Source organism: Melanerpes formicivorus, unplaced genomic scaffold, assembly GCF_026170545.1.
Source record: "Melanerpes formicivorus ecotype bairdi unplaced genomic scaffold, bMelFor1.0.p_v2 SCAF_25, whole genome shotgun sequence".
NCBI classification, from domain to species: Eukaryota; Metazoa; Chordata; class Aves; order Piciformes; family Picidae; genus Melanerpes; species Melanerpes formicivorus.
Genome location: NW_027142377.1, coordinates 10,625,299 through 10,648,893, shown reverse-complemented (window position 1 = coordinate 10,648,893; position 23,595 = coordinate 10,625,299). Strand labels below are relative to the sequence as shown.

General features: G+C 39.0%; 1 protein-coding gene across 2 annotated transcripts; it reads right to left on the bottom strand.

Moving 5' to 3' along the window:
• Positions 1-412: 412 nt before the first annotated feature.
• On the bottom strand, positions 413-19,354 carry PNPT1 (polyribonucleotide nucleotidyltransferase 1). 2 transcript variants are annotated; one of them, XM_068153280.1, is made up of 29 exons: positions 19,166-19,354; positions 18,032-18,092; positions 17,625-17,699; positions 16,713-16,818; positions 15,761-15,810; positions 15,204-15,267; positions 15,073-15,120; positions 14,291-14,404; positions 13,894-14,080; positions 13,360-13,411; positions 12,924-12,981; positions 12,683-12,779; positions 12,489-12,591; positions 11,258-11,328; positions 9,870-9,906; positions 9,041-9,107; positions 8,858-8,947; positions 7,922-7,975; positions 7,717-7,823; positions 7,081-7,152; positions 6,923-6,986; positions 6,338-6,421; positions 5,791-5,874; positions 4,495-4,601; positions 4,338-4,393; positions 3,722-3,800; positions 3,279-3,326; positions 1,293-1,451; positions 413-590 (listed from the first exon to the last, which is right to left on the bottom strand). In XM_068153280.1, the coding sequence occupies exons 1-28, from the start codon at positions 19,351-19,353 to the stop codon at positions 1,296-1,298; spliced, it is 2,379 nt and encodes a 792-aa protein (XP_068009381.1). In that variant the 5' UTR covers position 19,354; the 3' UTR covers positions 413-590; positions 1,293-1,295. The 2 variants fall into 2 exon arrangements, with proteins under 2 accessions (XP_068009381.1, XP_068009382.1); XM_068153281.1 differs by having other exon boundaries at positions 17,625-17,695.
• Positions 19,355-23,595: the final 4,241 nt, after the last annotated feature.

The following is a 23,595-nucleotide window of genomic DNA, read 5'->3' as shown; positions in this document are numbered from 1 at the left end:
ATTCAGTATAAATGAACTCAGACAATAAAGATGTTTCAGCCATGTTCTTTGTTTTGTCCACCTTCTGCTGATATATTTTAGCAAGTCTGAACTTTATGACGGTTACTGATGTATTTTTCTGCAACTGCTTTAATCACATTCAAGGTGATACTTCTAAATCTTTATGTTTTGCTCAACGTTTCAGTCTTGTACACTGAAAATCCAGTAAAACTTCAGCCAACTGTGCCTCTCTACCAAGTATGAAAGTTAATTCCTTCTGCCCAGAAATAATTCTTAAGCACCTCTCATCTTTACGCTTTTGAGATGGTAGTGAGAAGGATCTTACCTACTCAAACAGCCTGCTCTTCAGTCTATAAAATTCCATGCTCTTGGGTTCTCTTCTCACCCTTGCTACACAAGACAAGAGCAATGGTTGTTTCTATTTTTATTTTGAAAGTGTTTAATTGATTTTATGACTTCCAAGTTCTACATCACTTTCAAGCATAAATAGTGTCTGTTTTAAAATATGGTTCCACCTGCAGATTCTTGTGATGACATCTACAGATTCTAGCAAAGGTCACTTGTATTTCCACAATCACATCTCTTTTTCCCTGAAAGAGACAGAAAACACTCTGGTAACCAACTAATTATATCAAGGCATGAAATCAAAACACATTGAAAAAAATATCTTCAGTGAATTTTACTTTCTTCTAGTGTAAGAAATCAGTCTGAGAACACCATGTGAAGTTATCATTGCATTTTCACTTGCCAGCTTCACTGTGCTAATTACTCTTGACTTCACAACCAGACACATTGAAAAAAGCATACAGAACAGCTTTGGGAAAAGTTTAGGTATAAGTCTACCAACAGTAAAATACATGCTAGGAAACTTGTTCCAGGGAAGAGCTTTGAGCAGTCTATCAATTGACTGAGATTGACTGAGAAGTGTTCACTAGCTCCAAACTGTGAAGAACCTCGCTTTTTCCTTCTCTTTGCCTAGCAGCAAGGCAGAAAAGAGGCAATGGCTACACGGATGTTGATTAACAAATAAGTTTCTTTTGCAGAAAGTCAGCTGTCTAGGATGCCTAAATAGTTAAGGCATTTGAACCAATTTTACAGTATCAGGCTCTTCACTGCAGCACATGAAAGGGCAGTTGCTAACTTATGACATGCTGCTACATGACTGGCCAGCAGTATTTGCACACCACTGAAGGGTAACTGTAGGATATAAACAAATGATTGGTAAAATTCTTTACAAGAGTTGTAAAGAAAGTGCAGTACTGAGTTACCTGAAGTTGTGCCTCTGGCCTTACCTGTCACTGAGATGAAGTAGATGACTGTGGAACAGTACCTCCTAGGACAATACTGTTTTTGTCAGTCAGGGTTTTAAGCACAGTTGTGGCTGGGGACTGTAGAATTTTACGTGAAAGCCTCATTCTACCATCAGTTGGATCACGTCCGAAGTATTTAACCTGTTTAGAACACAAATCACTTTGGGACTAACCAACTTAGAACTGGAAATATCATTTTCCTCAAAACATGGTGTTTTGGGTGGGGTTTTTCAATTTGATACCAGAAAAGTCATAAATAGGCATTGCTTAGCCTGTATCGCTCTGTCGAGTTCGTCATTTGCCCAGACAGCAAGAGTATGGTGCTGAATACATCACACTTGGAATTATCAGGCTTTTACAAAGCACCAAAAAGGGAATCTGATATGGCAAAATATTTTCTTCATAAGTACAAAATTAAAAATTGGTTAAAATTCCAAGATAGGAGCTGGTAGAAGTGCTCACCAAGTTATTTTCTATTTATGAGCAGCCCTGGCTAACAGGAGAGGCCACAGTTGACTGGATATTGGCAAATGTGACCCCCTCCTACAAGAAGGGCTGGAAGGAGGATCTCGGTAACTACAGGCCTATCAGTCTTACTTTGGTGCCAGGGAAGGTCATGAACAGATGATCTTGAGTGCCATCATGCAGCACACGCAGGGCAACCCAGTGATCAGGCCCAGTCAGCATGGGTTTATGAAAGGCAGGTCCTGCTTGATGAACCTGATCTCCTTGTATATGACAAGGCCTGCTTAGTGGGTGAGGGAAAGGCTGTGGATATTGTTTACCTGGACTTTAGCAAAGCATTTAGCACTGTCTCCTACAGCATCCTCCCAGAGAAAATGGCTGCTTATGGCTTGGACAGGTGGACACAACACTAGGTTAAAACTGGTTGGATGGCCAGGCCCAAAGTGGTGGTGACTGAAGTTAAACACAGTTGGTGGCTGGTCACAAGTGGCATTCCCAGTGCTCAGTACTGGGCCAGTTCATTTTAATATCTTTATCAATAATCTGGATGAGAGAATTGAGCATACCCTCAGTAAATTTGCACTTGACACTAAACTGGGTGGGACTGTTGATCTGCTTGAGGGCAGGACAGCTCTGCAGAGAGACCTGGAGAGGCTGGATTGATGGGCCAAGGCCAACTGTATGAGCTACAACAAGGCCAAGTGCTGGGTCCTGCACTTGAGTTACAACCACCCCCCACAGTGCTACAGGCTTGGGGAACTGTAGATGGAAAGCTGTCTAGAAGACAAAAACTTGGAGATGTTGATGGACAGCCAGCTGAACATAAGCCTGACTGTGCCCAGGTGGCTAAGAAGGCTAACAATATCCGGGCCTCTGTTGGTAACAGTATGATCAGCAGGGCCAGAGAAGTGATTGTCCCCCTGTACTCGGCCCTGGTTAGGCCACAGCTTGAGCACTGCATTCAGTTCTGGGGCCATCACTCCAAGAAAGACATTGAGGTGCTGGAGCAGGTCCAGAGAAGAGCAGTGAGGCTGGTGAAGGGTCTGGAGTACAAGTCTTCTGAGAACTGGCTGAGAGAACTGGGGTTGTTTAGTCTGGACTAAAGGAGGCTGAGGGGGAGACCTTCTCACCCTCTGAAACTCCCTGAAAGGAGGCTGGAGTGAGGTGGGTGTCGGTCTCTTCTTTCCAGTAACAAGAGATAGGACAAGAGTAAATGGCCTCAAGTTGCACCATGGGAGAGGTTTATGTTAGGTATTAGAAGAAACTTCTTGACTGGAAGGGTTCTCAAAGACTGGAGCAGGCTCCCTAGGGAGGTGGTTGAATCCACATCCTTGGAGGTCTTTGAAAGATGTTTAGATATGGTGCTGAGGGAGAGTTTAGCACCAGACTTGGTCGAGTTAGAGAATGGTTGGACTTGATGACCTTAAAGGTCTTTTCCAGCCAAAACAATTCTATGGTTCTATGAACAGTAGAAGTCTGTTAGCATTTTAAACTTAGATTTACCTGAATTTCTTGTCCAACTTCTAATCCCAGAGCACTAGGATGCTTTATCTAGAACACAGTGCATTTCAGGAAGATTTGGGGGGAAAAAAATATATGGTTAATTTTGCAATCTTAGTTATAAAAATACTTCTGTGGATTCTTCCAAGCACACTTCAGACAATCATAGCAGCTTAACACTACCTTACGTACAACAGTTTCTAAATGTCATCTAGAAAAGGGTATTGCAGATCTGAAGAACAGCTGGATTGTAGCATTTAGATTGCAGCTTTTATACAGAGCAAGCAGACATTAAAGAAAAAGGTGCTGCTAAACTAAGTTTTTAGCATGAAAATGGGCTCTAGAACAACAATACATGTGTTAAAGCTCATAGAGACTATGTGTAGTGAGACTCAATTAAAACCAAACATAACTGTCTAGTTTATACCTGTTTAAGCACATATTACCTTTCTTTGATCAAGTTGTGAATTATGAAGTAACACTGGTGTCATGTTTGGATACAATTTTACCATCACTCCAGAATCTCTGAAAGAGAAAACAGGATAGCTATTTCAAAATACATCCATGCAAGTCTCTGTTATTTACTCTGTATTGATTCCAAAGCAAGCATTAGGAAACCTTTCATAAGCAAAACTTTATTCCTCCCTTTTAAAAAATTTTATACCACAATATGTTACCTCATTTTTTCTTAATTGGAAGTGGCTGGAAGTTAATACAAATTACTGCCCTGAACTAAATACTTAAGTAATTAATAAGTAATTACTTATTTTTAGTAATAAGTGCATCCAGAAAGTGCATGCAACTTTTTTTCAAGACTAATATGGGACTGAAAAGGGAAAAGCAAATTCCTACCATCTCTCTCAGATGCTAAGACTAGAAAAGGGCCCTAAGTTCTATGATTTATAGTGACATTCTAATACAGAATGAACAGTCTTATTAAAAAACAGTAGTATTTTCAACAGAAACCATCAGGAATGCTACAGGTGCCAATGTCACACTAGCTAAGTTTGGCATTCTTTAAAAGTCAATTATTCTAATTCAACTCCAGAGTACTTTTCATACCTTATTTCAGTTATTGTAGCTGTATAAACAGCACCAAATTCCAAATTAACTTCCTGCTGTAAGGAGAAAAAAAAAAAGAAAGAAAGAAAGAAAACAGTTAAGACAAATTCACCAAATGCAGATTGGAAAAAAGGTAACAACAAAAGTCTGCCCTTACATCGTCTTTGCAGATTTCACGGATAAATTCTCTTGCTTCATGCATAGCACTGGGTGTGGGGGCAAACACAGAATATGTCTCTTCATCCAGCTGACTTACAGTTACACCTTGGAAACAGAAGTTGAGAGGCTTGAGGTGAACATTGCTACTGATTTAGCAAGAGGAAAAGTGGCACTCAGTCAAGACTTGCATAGAGCAAAATTCTTTGCACAGACTCATTAAGATCTGTCATAATAATTTTGACTATTCTTCAGAAGAGGCACTGGACAGCTTTACACCTAACAATGGAAACCACATTACAGATATGCTTACCAAATACCTGGAGAAATTTGCATTCCATAAGGAACACAAAATTATTATCAGAATCCTTAATGTCAGGAAAAAATTCTTGGGAGAATTGCTGTTTTGTGAATGAATCTTGGCTTTCATAAGTTAATTTCACAGATATATTTTAAATAAACCCATAATTTTCATTAACAGCTGATGGAAGTCAAAGTTTGAACAAAGGTTTTTTAATAGTGTAGCATCACAGAAATACCTAATACTTTATAAATGTCATTCATTTGCTACTGAGGGCAACCACAATGTCAAGCTCTAGGCCTAATTCTGAACGACCTGTCAGTCTGCATTTATCTCAAAGCATCAGTTGCCATGCTTAGGGAATGGTAGTGAAAAAGGCACCACCTTTGAATGTGGCACTTAAAGTCAGGCAGGACAAATCATTGTGCAAACAAAATAGAATTATTCCAAAAAATAGAACAAGATCAGAAAAATTTTGTCACACTACTTCCTGCAAGTTTAAGCCCCGGTACAGAGCACTCCTACCATGGGACAGTGAGTTGGATTTCTAACATATGCCAGTGTGTTAACAGTGTACACAAGCTCTCACACAATCCTAGGAAAACAGTCAACAAGCAGTGAAGGAAAGAGCTCAATGTCCCCTTCTCAACCACAGCAAAAGATTTAGTTTATAGGAAGAGAAGCTGCATAGATTTAATCTGTACTTCAGCACATTCATGATAAGACTTGTACAGATGAGTACTGGTTAGGTTGCTGCTGCTGAAGCACAGACACCAGTTCTACTGTGGTCTGCAGAACAATTTGGGAAATTTCTGTTCAGTTATTTAGTTTTTGAAAGAGCATAAAGATAGTGTTAAGATTCAGCAATAGCTATGCTAGCAATACCTGTGCTACCAGAATCCACTAATTAAAACCCCACACTACTAATACACATATAGAGAAGAGATGCTAATAAAACATTAGGATAAATTATCACAGGAAGCAAGAATGTCTTACCTGTCTGTGCTTGAAGTTTTTTCAAATTATAGGCCCCAGGACCAACAAATCTTAATCTTTTTGATAGTGGAACGTGGATAGTTTCTGAGAAAACCATTTAAAAAATACTTTGAAATGCTAAATATAATAATCTTGAAAGCTATCATAAAAAACCAAGTCACATCCATTTAGATTTTAACCTTCCATAGTCACTTGTATTATTTGCTAAGTATTGATGCAATTACCAAAATAAATTAGAGCATAAGATACAAACACTTTGATGAGTGTGAATTACCTTAAGCCATACCAATATACTGACAGCTATATCCAAGTCTGATTTTATGAGAGCTTCACATAGGCTCAGTTTAATTCTGTTTTCTGGTGTATAGCAAAATAGCTGTCCCACATGGCAATAAAAAAATCAAAAACCCAAATGAAAAGTAGCCTCAAAGGGAAGAAACATACAACATACATGCATTAAAAAAAGGAGGTTTAAGCAGCAGATTATTGTTAAAAAGATTACAATTATAAAAACCATGAATTCTTAGCAACATAGAACTAACATTACCTACAACTGGTCCACTTTCTTTCCTGTTAGGTCTGGGTTTTGCCAGCGTTTGGTTCATAATTTGTAAAATCTCCCTCTTGGCAGCTGTGGGGGTTAGGGAAGGAAAGGAGGAGGAAGGAAAAATAAACAGTTTGGTGGAAGATTAAAATACATTTTTAACTTTTTCTTACAAAGCAGATGAAGGTTAACTCATCTGCCTCCTGCCGAGCTTGAGAACTTATTGTAACAGCACAATTCAGGCAGCATATGTGTGTTGCAGTACAACACTCTGCTCTGAGTACACAAAACCTATGCCTTCAGAACATTTATTGATTTTCTACAGCCTAAAACCACACACCGTTCTGTTTTGGTGTATTATTGAAATAAATGAGATTGCTGTTAAGAACAACAGAGTGTAGCTTTCATTAGTTAGAGTATGATAAACTCACCTGGAAAGTCAGCTGAACTTCTTGAAGTGACAGACTACCAAATATGAATTACTAGTTCTAACCCTTATTTAAAAAGGCTTTCTTACTAAAATATTGCTATTTCAACCTATTATAATGAAGTTTTATTAAGTGTGTGCAAATACATATATAGACCTACCTGTAGCTTGTTGAATAGCTTCCATTACAATTTTTATTGGTATTCCTGGCAGTTTTAGATCAACCTAATAGGAGAATTAAGTTACATGAACGTGTAAGGAAAGCTTTTTTAGGTAAGTTCCTGGAATTACATTGTAGGAAGATTTAACGGTACCATACCTGCAAGGCAGTTACTCCTTTATTAGTACCTGCCATCTTGAAATCCATGTCACCATAGTAATCTTCAATTCCCTAGGAGCACAGACAGAAAGAAAGTAAATTGGAGTAACTTTATTCCCATGTGAAGTTTCACAACACCTCAAGTATGTTCTACGTTTCAATAAGGCACAAATATTTTGGCAGACGTGGAATTACTTCTGAGACTCACATGCTTTTCCTCAGCTGTATTTTGCTGGTCAGGATTAACACTGTTCCCCTCTATCATTGTAAATTAAGAGTTTTCATGGACTAATTTCTGAACAGACCCACAGCTGATTCTGTACTATCAGTGGCTGCCACAAGAAGCAGACTAAGCAGCATGATAATGTCACTTTTTCCTTCACCAAAACTCTGCCAAGTGTTCACTCTCCATCCACTACACTGTGGTTCTCAGTAAAGTATGCAAGAATTACTAATCTCCTTTTCCCCAGAGAAAAGACAAAATTTATTGGAAAGAGTTTGAAAGTTCAAATGAAAAAGCTTGAATAATTACCAAAAAAGTAAGAAACATGACTTGGCATTTCATAGATTCTTTGCCCATAATGGGTAGTTTACAGAATTGAGCAGTAAGAAAATGAACATGCCAGAAATACTCACCAAGATGTCTGTCAGCAAGCGATAGTCTTCAATATCTCCTTTTTCCGGGCTGCATTTAGTAATGAGACCTATTGCTACACCTGCCACTGCATTTGATACTGGAACTCCTAATATTAGTAAATAAAAATACTTTTTTATAATCTCATTTCCAAATCCCAACACATTATTATACGTAGTTTATCCTTGTAAGTGCCATATTTTGTACCTGCATCCATTAATGCCAAACTTCCTCCACATGCAGAAGCCATTGAAGATGACCCTACAGAGTTTAAAATACAGAGGAAAAAGAAAGCATTAAACATTGGTCAGAAGTATCTGATACAAAACTTGCTAGAGACATTCTTCAGTGGCAGTTTGACAGCTTGCTGCTAGCTAGAAAATACTGTGCAGCAATACACATACTACAATAACTAACCACAATTTGGAAGCTCCTGTCATGGAAGTGTTTTTAACAAGAAATGGGCGATATGGTTTGAATTTTTTTTGATACCAACACTAACAAAAAATCAATCTCACCAAGCATCAAAATTACTACAAAATACTCTATATAAGAAATCTGTGGGTTTTGCAGGAAGATGCAAAGGGGACTCCTTCCCTTTCTCTGCTACTGCATTGTTAGACAAATGGAAAGAAAGGTCCATTGTCCATGAACATATAAGGGAGGTTGTAGACAGGCAGATGTTGGTCTCTTCTCCCAGGCAGCCAGTACCAGAACAAGAGGACACAGTCTCAGGCTGTGCCAGGGGAGGTTTAGGCTGGATGTCAGGAAGAAGTTCTATACAGAGAGAGTGATTGCCCATTGGAATGGGCTGCCTGGGGAGGTGGTGGAGTCACCATCCCTGGAGGTGTTCAGGAGACTTGATGGGGTGCTTGGTGCCATGGTTTAGTTGTTTAGGTGGGTTGGACACGATGATCTTGAAGGTCTCTTCTGACCTGGTTTATTCTATTAAATTCTAATTCTATATACATCTTTTTATTTTAAATACCTCAGGTTAGAGAGCTCTTAAGAAGGTTAAAAATTAAACATCGTACCTTAAATACCGTACCTAAAAAGCCTATGCCTTGTTTGTCTAACTTCAGCTTTTTTTGAGAACCAAAATTAGTGCCTAGCACAAGGTTAAAAATAAGAAAATCATAATACCATTTGACTCTAAGACTTCAGAGGTAACTCTTATCGTGAACGGGAAATCCTGGGGAATAATTGGTTTCAAAGCTCTTTCTGCCAACGCACCTGATGAAAAAGAAAAACACACCAAGTGATCCATAAATACAACCAGACAAAAACATTAAAGCTTACAGAACAGCATTTCTCTTGTCTGCTTACCGTGGCCAAGTTCTCTTCTGTTCATACCAGTAACTTTGCCAATCTCATTAGTTGCATAAGGAGGAAACTGTGAAGTTTAAAAAAAACCAACAAGAAAGTGTGTATAGAAAATTAGCTAATATTTTTTCCTCAGTTTTGAAACAAACCCTTAAAAAAAAGTTAAGTTTTAGTGAATTGCAAGGTAAAAACAAATTAAAGAAAAGACTAAATCAAAGCACCACATGACTTCTATTAATCACTTCAGTTTCCAAACCAAGACAAGTTTAGGTATTTTTTTTATTGAATGTTTTACCTCCACAGAGCAAGAGAGAATAAAGCAGTTGCAAGGTAGTTTAACAACACCACAACAAGCTTACTCCAATTAAACTTGTCAAACAACATGTCAGGAATCTTGTTTCTGTCATACAGATAATGGAACAAGATATGCCTGTTGCCTGTATGAAATACTTTGGGCAAGTTCCAAAGGCTGAGAGAGATCTAAGATGTAAAAGCACTTATTTACTTTTGGTGTAGTATGTCAGCTGAACAGGAGTTTACTACAAATAATACAGCAGGTTCACCCTGCTTTCTGTAATAGCCCGTTCTTCAGGGGCTAACCATATTGGTTACTAAAAAGGTTGTATAAAACTGCAAATTACCTACTGCTTTTTAGAAAACCAGCACTTTTGTCCATAAACTGCAGTACAAATTCACATATTAATTAGAATTAATACATTTTAGAAAATCTACAGATAATTTATATCCTTAGAAGTGATCAATTTCACCTTTAGAAGCAAGACATGGAGCCATCCTGTGAATTATGCAGAAAGCTGTAACAGTAAAAACTCACCTCATAATGCAGCATGAAGTTTTTATCCTTTATTCCACTATTAATTAAAAACAAGACAATGTCAAAAGACAGCAACCAAACATTTCTTACCTACATAAGACAGTATTCAGGTTTGCTTACAAATAGACCCAGCAAAACCAACAAACCAGCAGATTGCTGATCATACATGTTTTTCCTATGGTTTTCTGTGTAGTAAACCAATTAAAAAGCATAGTCAAGGGAAAAAAAACTCATGTGAAATCATCATAATTAAGGTTCCCTGGCTGTTTAGAATAGAATAGGCTTTATCAGTTCCTTCTACTGGTTTTGGTGAGGAAAAAAACATAAATCCAAGTTTTAAGTACATCAAGATCGACACACTCATAAATAGAAGTGCTCAGAAGAAAACTGAAAAATCTTTGTAATCATGAAATAGCTCTTGATTAAATAGAAGCATCTGCACTCAACTTACCCAAATAGCACAAGACTTCATTCTTAGCAATAACTCAGAAAAAAAAAAAAAGATTTATAAGAAGAGTTACTGCAAGTCAAAACTTGCCTGTGATTTCATAGAAGCACTCTCTCATTCATGAAGCAAACTAGTAGCTGCTATTTAAACTCCATTATTTAACACAAACTAATTTACAGCAGTAGCAAAATTACAGAATATGGACAAACACATGAAGGAAAAAAATTTAACTAAAGCAAAGCTGACATGCTTCAATGTAAAACCTCCCACACTGGTGGGATGTGATCACTGAACCACAGCTGTAAATGGAAGGAGTTTCCACTCCCCAAAAAGTTGACTCTCATAAATTAGATTTTCCTTGCTCCATTAAAAAAGAGGACAAAGGTTTTCACTCTCTAAACATTTTTGAGACAAAAGAAGAATATGTAAATAGGTTGATTCAATTCAGGAGAGATACCCATGATTTATCTGTCTGTGAAATTCTTTTCCCCTCTGAATCGAACTGGACAAACAGAACAGCACTTCATGAGCTGCATGCACCCAACTGACTGAGCAAAGCTTCAGAACTTGTGAGAAGTAAGATTGAATAGGTAGAATACATATCAAGTTCCAGGTGTGATTATGAATTCTTAGACTAAAGAGACAACCAACTTTCATCAATAGTTTTATCTGAAAATACTCAGTATGTGGACACTACAGACTGAAGAGTAATCCACTCTTTTTCACTCAAAACTAGACTGGATGTTATCTGTCATATTCTAATTTCAAATGCATGTCTATGAAATCAGTGTAATCTTAAACAAAACTGACAAGATCTCCCAAAAAGAGGCCACTTCAAAGTCTGATTTTACACATCTTTCATACATTTGTCAAAGTCCAAAGATATTTAATTGAATGTGCTTAAACCATCCACTGAAAAACCACCAGAGGATATACATACCTCACTGCTGTTGAGATAACGTCTGATTTTACACTTGATTCTAGAGAGTCAAATGTAACTGTACAGAGAACCTAGAATAAAAAGACAGAAGGTAAATAAACTGCTCTTAAGTATTTTTATATCTCACAACTTTAACTGGTTATGAAGACTCAAAGAATATTATTTCAGTAACAAATGATAGCTTCAGCAAACATGCCCCTGCCTTCATCACATAATCTTATGTATAATCTAATAATCTGTATAGATTATACAATCTTACAAGCAATCACATTGAAAAAAATACCAATTTAATGCTTCTTAACCTGGCAGGAGCCCAGAACACTTTGTTCACTACAAAACCAAACTACTTCACTTAAGAGACAGTGTGAGATGCAGCCACAATATTGTGCAAAGGAGCATGTCTGAGCAGTGTGGGTTACTTTTAGTACATTACATTAGGAGTAAATCACTGTTTGCAACTACCTATGTACCTTATAATAAAAAGATCAATGGATGAGTTACAAAAATACAGGAGATGAAATCTTGCATACAATCTTAATTCAATCTATGCAGCACCTTTGCTTTTGGCAAAGGGGAAAACCAAACAAACAAAAAATAACTGAGTTGATATTTTGGTAAAATTTCCCTATTTAGTCCAGGTTACATATGAAGTTCCTTTTAAAAGATTCCTCCTGGCACACAATTTAGCACTGCTCTACGTACCACTGACCCATTAGCCAAGTCATCCATTTTTCTAGAAATGGACAGGATTATATTTGACATGAAAAGCTTTTGTTTCAACAAGTACCTTTAACATAAAGGTCTGGAGGGATGAAAAACATGATTTTGGACTTCAGCAATTTTACTTGAAGCCATCCTGAACTGGAAAGCTTTCTTCTCAAATCACCTCCCCACAAGGCAAATCTCAACCAACCAAAAAAACTCCTATTTGCTAACCTGAACTGCAGAAGAATCTTTACAGCATCTAACTTCTGTTACTTCTACAGGAAGCCTGAAGACACAGTAACACTTACCAGACTCTGAGCACATGCTTAGAACATTTTCCTATACTGTTCAGAGAGCAGGGAGTCAAGCTTTGTCTACTGTCTTAACTCACATTTTCATTAAATCTGAACTGTTTTCTACTTATTACTATTTCAATGTGAAGAAAAAGACAAGTTTGTAATTGAAGAGACAAATCCTTCTGCTTTTGATAAATTAACGTTTAATTTCTGATATTTGAAGATACTACCTGTGTTTGACCTCTCTGAAATAAGGCTGATCCATGGAGCATTTTAAACATATTCACTTCACATTTAATATCTCTGAGGGAAGTCAAATCTCTCCCATCACACCTAAAGTTATAAGCAGAAATTATTAAGTCAGTGTAGTCTTCAATAAAAAGTTGGCAGAAATAGCATTCAGTAGGAGTTTGATATACCTTACCTTCTATATTCATTCAGAACAAGATTTCTAAAAATATCCTTTGAAACCACATTGAAAGATTCCATGATTTCATAAGGCTCAGCCTCTGGAAATTTTTCTGGGTATAAAAAAGGAAATAAGAGGTTGGAAAGTGAATTTTATAGAACTTAATTAAAACGTATTGGCTAAAGCGCACACTGTAACTCCAAGCAGTGCTAGCTCCATTTAGGCATTCTTTAAATATTAAGAAAGCAAAAAATACCTTTCAGCTGTTCTTCTGTTTCAAGCCTTATTTTGTTAATTGCTTCATCTCTAGAAATCTAGAACACAGGATTTGCAAACAGTTAACTCTACAAGGCAGAATAACAGAGGAGGTCTGGGTTCACAGCATGGTGGAGGTTAGAAGAGACCTCTCGAGATCATCTAGTCCAACTCCCCCTGGATAAACCAGTTACCCAGAGCAGGTTGCCAGGATCACATCCAGGAAAGTCTGGAATCTGTAGACTCCAGAACCTCTGTGGCGGAACTTCCTGTGCTCCAGTTTGTGCCCATTGCCCACTGTCCTATCCCTGGGCACCACTGATAAGAATCTGATCGCATCCTCTTACCCCCCACCCTTTAGAAACTAGATCCTACTCCAGTTTAATTACTATACTGATTAAAAAAATAGTGATTTCATGTTTAAATTGCTGACTTACTTTATCATGGCTGGAATCTGTGAACACGGCATAGATCTTGTCAAAAGCAAATCTTTTGGAAGACAAGAAAGCATTTTGAAAACACAGCTTAAAGAGCACTTACATAGTTAGTTACTTGTGAGGAGCAAATGTTTGTTTCCATTAGCAGTTTGAAAGCACCTGACTGGCATTTATAAATACTACTTGCTTCAGCCTCTCTTGCTGCTACCTCTCTGCAATTACTTATTTCCACAGCAAACTGGGACAGGCCAACACTCTGACTCCTCTTGTCACCATTTCTCAAGAATGGCATATTAACATACAATGTTTCCACCAGGTTTTCAGGCTGTTTCTTTTGCCCTGGCCTTCTTACTATGTATAAAGCCAGAGAGCTGAAGGCTGCATGGAAAATGCAGCAAGTGCGTTCAAAACGTTCTTTTTTTCATCAGAGCCCCCAAATTATCTGATCAGGGCTCAGCAAACTAAATAATCATTGAATAAGCATTTTGAGTCACTTAACAGAATTCAGATGGAAGTTACTTGTTTTGAACTTACTTCTTTGCAGACTCCACAATCTCTTCTGGAGCAATGAATAACTTCTGTACAGTTCTCTTGACAGCACCCCGTTCTTTCACAAGTTGTTGAATTCCCTGAATGATTTGCTGGGTTTGCTTCACTCCTACTTTGATGGCATGACAGAAGTCTTGCTGTAATATATTCTCGGCAGTTGCTTCCAACATAACTATCAATGGAAAGTTAAAAATCAAGTAATTATCTGGTTTATTATTCAATAACAATTTAACTCAGTGGAGGAAATGCAGATTAACATTAAACTGCATAAATAGAATACACTTCAGTATTACCTAACCAACCACTGTTGTTCATTCCTACTATTGTGTAAAAGTATCTGATATTCAAACACTTGACAGGTATTAATATTTAACCTACTTACCAACTTGATTTTGTGCAGCTCCAGCAACAACTAAATTTAAAGCACTAGAAGACATCTGTTTTCGAGTTGGATTGATAATAGTTTCTCCATCAACCATCCCCACCCTTACTGCACCTACAAAGAAACTCCAGAAAATTATTATTACAATAAGGAAGTTCTTTAAGGCATCATTTTACTTTTACAATTAATCTGCAGCTTTAATTTCTGTTTTTCAGAGAGGTAATTTTCAAATATTAGCATGATAGTTGTATATTAAGAACAAATCTTTGAGGTAAAATTATCTATTCTTTGATTTCTTTTAGATAGCACTACCAGGTAGGGCATATAATGCAAGCCTGTTGGGTTTTTTTGGACATTTGAGCACATATTTTCCAGCAAAATGAAAGGAAAATACAGCTCAATATTTCTTCTTAGCGAGATCATTTCTCTTCCCCCAAAATACTCAAAATGAAACAAAGCTTTTCTAGAGTTCCTGGAGAAAAAGCATTATTATACAGCTAATATTCTAAACAATGCCTTTCAAGACTGAGTTTCTCTAAAGGAAAAAATTAAGTTATTGGACTCTAAACTGTACTATTTCTGGATTGAAAATCCCCACAGATGTATACTTTGTGCAGGAAAAGTAATGCTTTCAAAGGCAATAATGCTATCCATTGTAAAAATATTTCCAATAGTTGGAACAAAAGATAGTGGACTTCAGATTTGGGTTAAAAAAAGACAGCACAAACTGTGGTTTAAGCCTTCTATAATGTTCAAATCATCCATCACTTCAAAATACTTACCAATAGGCCCATTCCATGGGATATCAGATAATGCAAGTGCTGCTGAGGCTAGAACAAGATAAACATTTGTATCAGAAGAAGTGTATCAGAGTTGATCACGCACAAGCAATGATTTTTAACAATCCTCTTACCTCCATTAATTGCCAGAATATCAGGATCATTGACACCATCTACTGCTAAAAGATTACAAAGGATCTGGCATAAGATAAAAGACAATGAATAATTTTGACCTGTACATTTTCATTAGCTGTCAAAATAAAGCTAAGGACAATAAAACAAAACATTCCACATATTTATCCAATCCTACACTGCAAATGAAAATTTGTTCAAGTATTTAAACTGGAAAGCTCACAAACCTCCATTAATGCACAATACTGTATCATACCATACACCATATACCATGAGTCTTTTTTCCTTGTGTTGCACAAAGGATATTTGAATTTTGTCCCTGTACCCCTACAGGATTTGGAAATCAGTGGGTAATAACATAATTTAAGAAAAGGAGATGGTGAACTCACAAAGCAGTATTACAGTATTAGACTGTTTTTAAAGTGTGAAACCCTCTTGGTTGCCAATGAAAAATGGCTTTTCTTAAAAGGGTGCTTATATTATACAACATTTTCTTTGGACACAACCACGTTTTCCATTCTGAAGGTAGCTATAGTTAAGGACAGAGAGTGCAGCCTACCTGTGTGTCATAGAAGTAGCCCATTGGAAAGAGTGGTCTGATTGACCGATCTGCAAAAGAAATAAGCCAAGTCTAAGAAATATTTGGTTTTCAGTAGGCAATTCTTTGTCTTGTAACACCCCTACATAGAATAATAAAACAACTTAAATCATAGACCCAAAGAAAAACAATCATATGTGCGTGATATAATCCACTCTAAAAACTCAACAGCAGTAAAAGTAAAATACAAGGTAAAAACCATTGAAAAAAGTCTCTGTGCTTCAAGATACAAGTGATTTATTTCATATTTCCATGGAAATATTTTCCATGAAGGGACATAGGCCACCTACAAAGAAAAGCAACAAAAGCACATATGTTAAAAGTACCACATTATTTCCATGATGCACAGATTTCATATTAATCTTATTGCAGTCTAAAACATACAGGACTCAAAGGCTGCTCCCTCTGCTAATTCTTGTCATTGCCATCTCTGGATGCTGACATATTTGACATATAAATACTGAATTTCAAGGTATTAACTTATTCATGAATGGAGATAGCCATGATGGAGCTGACTTTGCAAGCAGGATCAAGCGGGAATGAGTATACACCAATCAGCAAGCACGCCTCCGTATTTCAGAGTTTAGCATGGTAGTCTCTACCACCTGATCAGGGAGTTGTGCAACTGCAGTGCTAACATCTCTGCAGTTAGAATGGGATCTTAATGTCAGCTAAGGTGGCAAGATTACTCAAGATACAGGCTTGTATATAAAGGACTATGCACATAGCTCCAGCTGATGTACCATTTTACAAATCAGTAGTGATGAACAAGAAACTACAAGTCTGCTTTCTTCTGACACTACTGCAGAAACCACCAACTCTGCAAAACCTGTAAATGATGATTTTTTTCAACCATTCATGAGGATATTAGAAAATATTTAAAATACACTGTAGAGGAATTGTTTCAGCCTACCTATTACTCTACTTGTAAGAATTTCCTTATCAGTGGAACCAAGCTCTCTTCTTAGGTAGTTTGTAGGAATTCTTCCTGCTGCAGCAGCTTTCTGACGATAGTCAACCTTTTAAGAACAAGACAGGAATTCCTAAAGAGAACTGATTACTTATTTCAGAGCCACAGAACTATTCAGGTTAGAAGGAACACTTTTGAAGGTCTATAATCCAATATCCTGCCCTGAGCAAGGTTAGATCTCTGAATTCAGGTAACATATTCAAAGGTTCTGTCTTGATGCCCAAATGGACACTCTCATCTTCTATCATACATGGACTAGCCAGTCAGCCAGTCTCCAGACAGAATTGGTGCAGGGCACTAAGTGCACCTCAAGTTCAGGGATTTGTTTGTCCTTTGAGAATTTCACAGGGTTCCTGTTGGCCTATTCCTCCAACTCCAGTCCCTCTGGATGACAGTCCTGCTTCTGGGTGTATTATCTGCACCTCCCTAGTTTGGTGTTACCTGCAAACAGGAATTCCAGGGCACTGATACAAATATGAAAAGGCTGTGTTCCAGGACAGATCCCTGAGGAACTCACTATTATTCAGCCTGAAGGTAGAACATAAATCCTTAATAATCACAGCCCTTTGGACCTCATAATACAAGCCATTTTTCCACACATCTGAAATACAACGTGTGGTTGTGGATTTTGTAGTCAACAAGTTCATAAAGCTTTTGTGGAAAGCCTTGCTAAAGGCAAGGTAGACAACATCCAGAGTTCATTGCTCATCTACAGGTCTAGTCCTTTTATCACAGACTGCTGTTCTGAAGTCCAGGGTCTGTTCCTTGCTCCCCTCTGCAACTTGAACTCAACTAATTATTACTGCTCCTAAGACTGCCAATGATTATCAAACCAATTTTGTCAATAGTACTTACCACTAATGGCATAAACTGAGATGGAGAAGGCTTAGTTTTACTGACTGCTGTGACCATTACTGCTGTGTCACCTAGCTGGATTAAGGGAGGAAAACGAAAAAAAAGAAGTCTTGAAAGTACCTGCAGATAAAATGTCACCTTAAGTAAGTCCTAAACTTATTCACAAACTGAAACTCCAGAATATTTTTTGCAGAAAATCACTACATAAATGTTATGTTTCACACCAGTATTTTTCCTTTTCAAACATGTTCTCCACAAAAACACAGTAGTAAATTCATTAAAGGACTTAATTTACCACTTGAGGCCCTCTATCTTTTTAATAGGCTCTGATATCCCACTACAAATAACTGTTCAAACCCAGACATTTGGAAATGGCAGACATTTTATTATTATTATTTTTTTTTTACCTGAACAACAGCAGAACCATCTGCAAATCGAGCAAGTTTTCCAGAAGACAATTCCATCTTTCTACCAGAAATAAAGAATCTGTTACTTACAGTTAAATCAAATAAACTTTCCAGTAACATCTGCACTACAGCACCAACTGTATAGAACGATGGCTACACTCAGACATAAAAATTCTCATTAGATATGGAAGTTGAAACTCTTTGACCAAAAGTGACCCAATCTTAAAATTAATATTGAGGCTGGTTTAGTCTTGAGAAGACTGAGAGGGAATCTTGTCAATGCCTGGAAATATCTGAGGGGTGGCTGTCAAGTGGAAGGGGCGATCTCTTTTTGGTGGTGCACAGCAGTAAGACAAGAAACAACGGGTTCAAGCTTGAACACAGGAGACTTCACCTCAACGTGAGGAGAAACTCCTTTACAGTGAGGGTGGTGGAGCACTAGAACAGACTACCCAGAGAGGCTGTGGAATCTCTTTCGCTGGACACATTCAAAACCCGTCTGGATGAGCTCCTGTGCAGATAAACTCTCGGTGATCCTGCTTTGGCAGGGGAGTTGGACACCATGATCTCTGGAGGTCCCTTCTAACCTCTAATGTACTGTGATACTGTAATGCACCTTTGCCTCAAACGTCCTGCTTCTTTTCACATTGAAGCAAAGACTTGAAGCCACATCAGATGTCAACTAAAGTTACATGCCTCCTTGAGGCAAAATGCTTTGCTTGCCCTGGAAGACGAACCACCCACCTGCTCACATTTAGTTTCAGTCTTACCACAAGAAACCAAAACCACACTCAATAAGGCCTGCTGCATGCTTACAAGGAAAGAGTATCTGCCCCTGCACCCATAAAATAACTTTTCCCCACGGCTGCACAATATTGCCTTATCCACATAGAGAAGAAAAGTAACGGCCCCTGCCCTTCACCCGCTGTGAGCGAACAACAGAGCTGCACTTTCACCTCACGTTTAACCCACCAACCCGGACAGCTCTCTCTTGACTACGAGGCCGCGGGGTCCGCCGGCCCCCTGCTCAGAGAGTTACCTAAAGCCTCTACTCCGCACACGCTCAGGGAGCAAGGTGTTCCCGGAACGCCTTCCCCCTCTAGTCCCTTCCTCAGAGTGCCAAGAGCCCCTCACCTGCCGCCCACCTCCACTGTTACCGCCTGGCAGGGTCCGGGCTCTGCTGCGGTGCCGCGGGCGGGCGCCATCCGCAGCACGCAGACATCCGGCGGCGGCAGCAGCCTTCGCCATCGTGCCGCGGCCCCGCCGCCGCTGGCGGCCAACCCGCCGAGCGCCACACGGCAACGACCCATGGCGGCAGCCATGGCATCGGTTAGTAGAAAGAGGCAACCCCCAAGCTAGTCGCCATCCGATTGGCTCTGAGAAGCAGCGGAGGGCGGGCTGCCACGCAGTAAACTCGAAACGGATTTGCTTTCGTACTGGCGGGTTAGTTTCGATTCCCCAGAGCGAGCACATTTCGACGTCCCGCCGGCTACGGCGGCTGAGGAGGGACAAGAGGTTCGCGCGAACGGGGTGGCTCTGCCATGCTTCGCAGGGCCTTGCTGAGAAGTGTGAGGTAAACGTTGATAGAAAAAGTTCCGTGGCGGCCTCTATATAGGAGGTGGCTTTATCACCATCTCAGACGAATATTTAGGGGATGCTAGTCCAAACGGGGGCCCAGATTGCGGGAGAGAACAGCTTTAGCAGCGGTGCTGTCTCCTTCCCGCCGCTGGCGCCTCAGGAGAATTTGCGACACCTTTGCGCCCGTGAAGCCTTGTCCTGCCTCAGGCTCAGCAGCCACCCAACTTCGGCTCAAGATTGCTGCAGAACACCACCAACCACAAGGTCTGATGTGTCAAAGTTACTACATGTTATACAGTCAAAAATTCAGGGCCCTTTCTTTAGGAGCACGACTTGAACAATTACACCTGAAAGGAAAAATACAACTGTTTGTAATTAATTTCCCTGGGGGTGATTAAGACCAGGCTGGATGAGGCTCTGGCCAGCCTGATCTAGTGTAGGGTGTCCCTGCCCATGGCAGGGGGGTTGGAACTAGATGATCCTTGTGGTCCCTTCCAACCCTGAATGAAACTATGAAACTATAATTTGTCCCAACGACCTTTTTCTTTACCTTGTTTGCAAAACTGTAATGCAGCCACTCCCAATTTAAAGAATGGCAGTAAGGTCCCTGAATCTCTTTAGCAATTGCTCTTACAGCTGTATTAACAGTTCTCTATCCCATAGCAGGATCTGGTAACTGGAGCACAGCAACACCATGGAGATACACCATACTTCAAGGTCACACTCCTTTCAAGTAGCCAAAGGGGTCACTTCGTGCCATGCATCACTTTTCTTGGTAAGGCAAGAATAAAGATGTTTAATACTGTGCTGAGACAGGAATGTCAAAAGTTTGGGCTTATTTTGAAGGGCAAGAGGAGAGTTAGAACTGCTGTTCCTGCTTGTCACAAAGGCTTTCCAGTTAAAATACTTCTTGTGCTGTTACCACAGTTTTATTCACACATTAGTTATTCCTGAGGTTACTGCTCAGCTGTGGGCAAAAGAAATAATAAAATAATTACTAATGTCTGTGAGCATCAATGTGATCATGGAGGTCTGATCTTCCCAACAGTAATATCCATGCAGGATTAAATGAATACAAACTGTCACGTGTCATTGTAAACTCATTTGTCACCTGGAGTTAACAATTTGCATTTGGGGGTTATTTGATGAAAAAGTAATGCTATTTGTTTATTTCCAGTGCTCTTTTGATCTTGCTTATTGTTCACTAGTCTGTTCTGCTAACTTAACTGGATGTTTCTGTTAAAGCATTTATAAAAACCGGATTCACTGACTGAGAGAACAGTCCAAGTAATAACTTGGTTTCTGTGCCAACACGTTTCTTATCTTTTTAGCAAGACACAGGAGAGGGAAGAAGAGTGATCTAGAAATTTCGGGTGGCAAAGCAAAAATGTTCATTATGTTTACCTGAATTCACATTTACTTTCCTGCTGACAGAGAATTGTTTGGAAAGATTTTTTTATGACATTATTACTCTTTAAAATTGCTATTTTCTAGCTCATGTCAGATAACTGTTCAAACTGTTATAAAATGTTCTTTGATTTTGTAAGGGTGATGGAGTCCTTGGCAGCATTTGTGAAGTATAAGAGACACGAGTAACAAAATCTTGTCTTTTGTTAAACACAGATGGTGGTTACTTAAGGCTTTTAAAGCTTAAATTCAATTGGGAAGCAAACAGAGCAGAGAATTACACAATACAAATGACAAGCAAAGAAGCAGCAGCAGGGTAGCATTTCCTGGAGTATGAACACAAAGTGATGTGTGTGTGTTGAAGTTGAAGAGACTGACGTTGCAGAATTTAGAAAGAATCATTACAATTACAAAGGTGTCAAGGAATGTGTGAGGATGAAATAGAAGTGACTTGGAAGTGAAAATCTAACAGGCACTGTCTGTTCACCACAAAGGACAAAACTGCAGAGTTAATGAGAAAAGTCTTTTTCTTGAACACATTTACTGTCAACAGTAACCAGCACACAAGAAACACATACTAACTCCATATGTCTGACCCTTTTATTAGTTCCCTTGTTAAAAAACCCATGATGTTATGTCCTTCTGAGTTTTGGCATCAGCAATATTGCAATCACAATGCATATTCTGACATTGTGCTGAGATCTTAAAGAAATGTCCTAACTCTTGAGAAGCAGCCATGCAAAACGTATGGTCAGTATCAGTACCACTAAGGTGGGAAGAGACCTCAAAGATCATCGAGTCCAACTTCTACTTTAAAAAAAGTCATTCATCCACATTACTTGTACCAAAGCATAAACTCTGTAGCTGAGATGATGTATGTTTGTAAAAACAATAAAGCCCAGAATAAGTATAAACGTGTTTTTCAGGGGAGCTCTTACAAAACAACGAGCTTTGTTATTTTATGGCACACACATTAGAAGAGTTAAACAGTTTACAAACAGCAGTGAGCAGTGAAAACAGGTTTCATAGTTTCATAGTTTCATTCAGGGTTGGAAGGGACCACAAGGATCATCTAGTTCCAACCCCCCTGCCATGGGCAGGGACACCCCACACTAGATCAGGCTGGACAGAGCCTCATCCAGCCTGCTCTTAAACACCTCCAGGGACGGGGCCTCGACCACCTCCCTTGACAACACATTCCAGGGTCTCACCACTCTCATGGTGAAGAACCTCCTCCTCACATCTAGCCTGAATCTCCCCACCTCCAGCTTCATTCCATTCCCCCTAGTCCTATCACTACCTGAGATCCTGAGAAGTCCTTCCCCAGCCTTCCTGTAGGCCCCCTTCAGATACTGGAAGGCCACAATTAGGTCACCTCAGAGCCTTCTCTTCTGCAGACTGAACAGCCCCAACTCCTTCAGTCTGTCTTTTTGGTTTAAGTCAAAATATTAGATAGCTTTTTCCACACTCACCAGAATGAGAAGCCTTAAGTGTGCGTGATTCATAGCTGTCATGGGACAACATGGCCATACGACTGTAGCAGAAAAAGGATACAAGAGCTCAGATTTAGTATCCTGAGATTTAGTATCCTCAGATTTAGTATCCTGAGGATACTAGGCCACAAATAAAAGCAAAGTTTAACTTAGTATTATTCATTTATTCATCCAGACTTGTACTTTACCTCTCCATTAGATTTTTCCTTTGGTAATTTTTGTCACCCAGATCCACATCCAATTTAATGATTTAATGATTTTAATTTGAAGTTTTTTTTGAGTCCTGTGGACCCTACAAAGCGTAAGCAAGTCAGAGGACCGAATGATTGTCAGAGAAAAAGCTTTGTTCTGCTTTTTATTTTTCCTCCAGAAAGCCTCTTTGCATATGACAGGAATCAAACTGTATGTTTATGTATTTGTAGCCTAAATGTTTGCGTACGGTGCAATCTTATCACACCAACAGTGTAACAGACACATACAGTCTAACATATTTTTTGGTTTGAGTAATAAGCTTCCAGGACATTTGAGTCACAATTTTTATTGCTGTGAAATCTAAAATTAGTGAAAGGCTTCAGGAAAAGTTGTTGTATTTTTTCCCATTTGTGGTAGAAAACAAGAAGGGCAAAACAGCAAAGATGCTCCTGGAGCAAGCTCCTCCACATCTGCCTGGGCTCTTCTCAGTTGTGCCTGTTGTATTCAGTTAAGAACACATCAGTCTTATGTTCAGCAAATTGCTTTTGACCACAGTATCCTGTTGGTGTATGGGATGTGATGTGTCTCCAAAAGGGCAGCTTTATATGGAAGGAAAAAAAGCTAATATAAAATCACCCAACTTCCCCCCCATCAAACAAACAAACCAACCCAAAACAACAAAAAACCCAACACCTGGGCAATCAGCCTTCTGGCAAGTTAAAAACAAGCTCATCAAATGCATAGGGTGGGAATAGCCTTAAAACCCGAGGTTCTCTAGGGAAAACTTAGATATTCAGATGCAGGGACATCGTAGCTGCATGCAAGCTTTAGCTAAAACATGTTAATGTGAGCTTATAAGAGTAGTTCTGTGGGATGATGAAAGGTGCCTGTCTG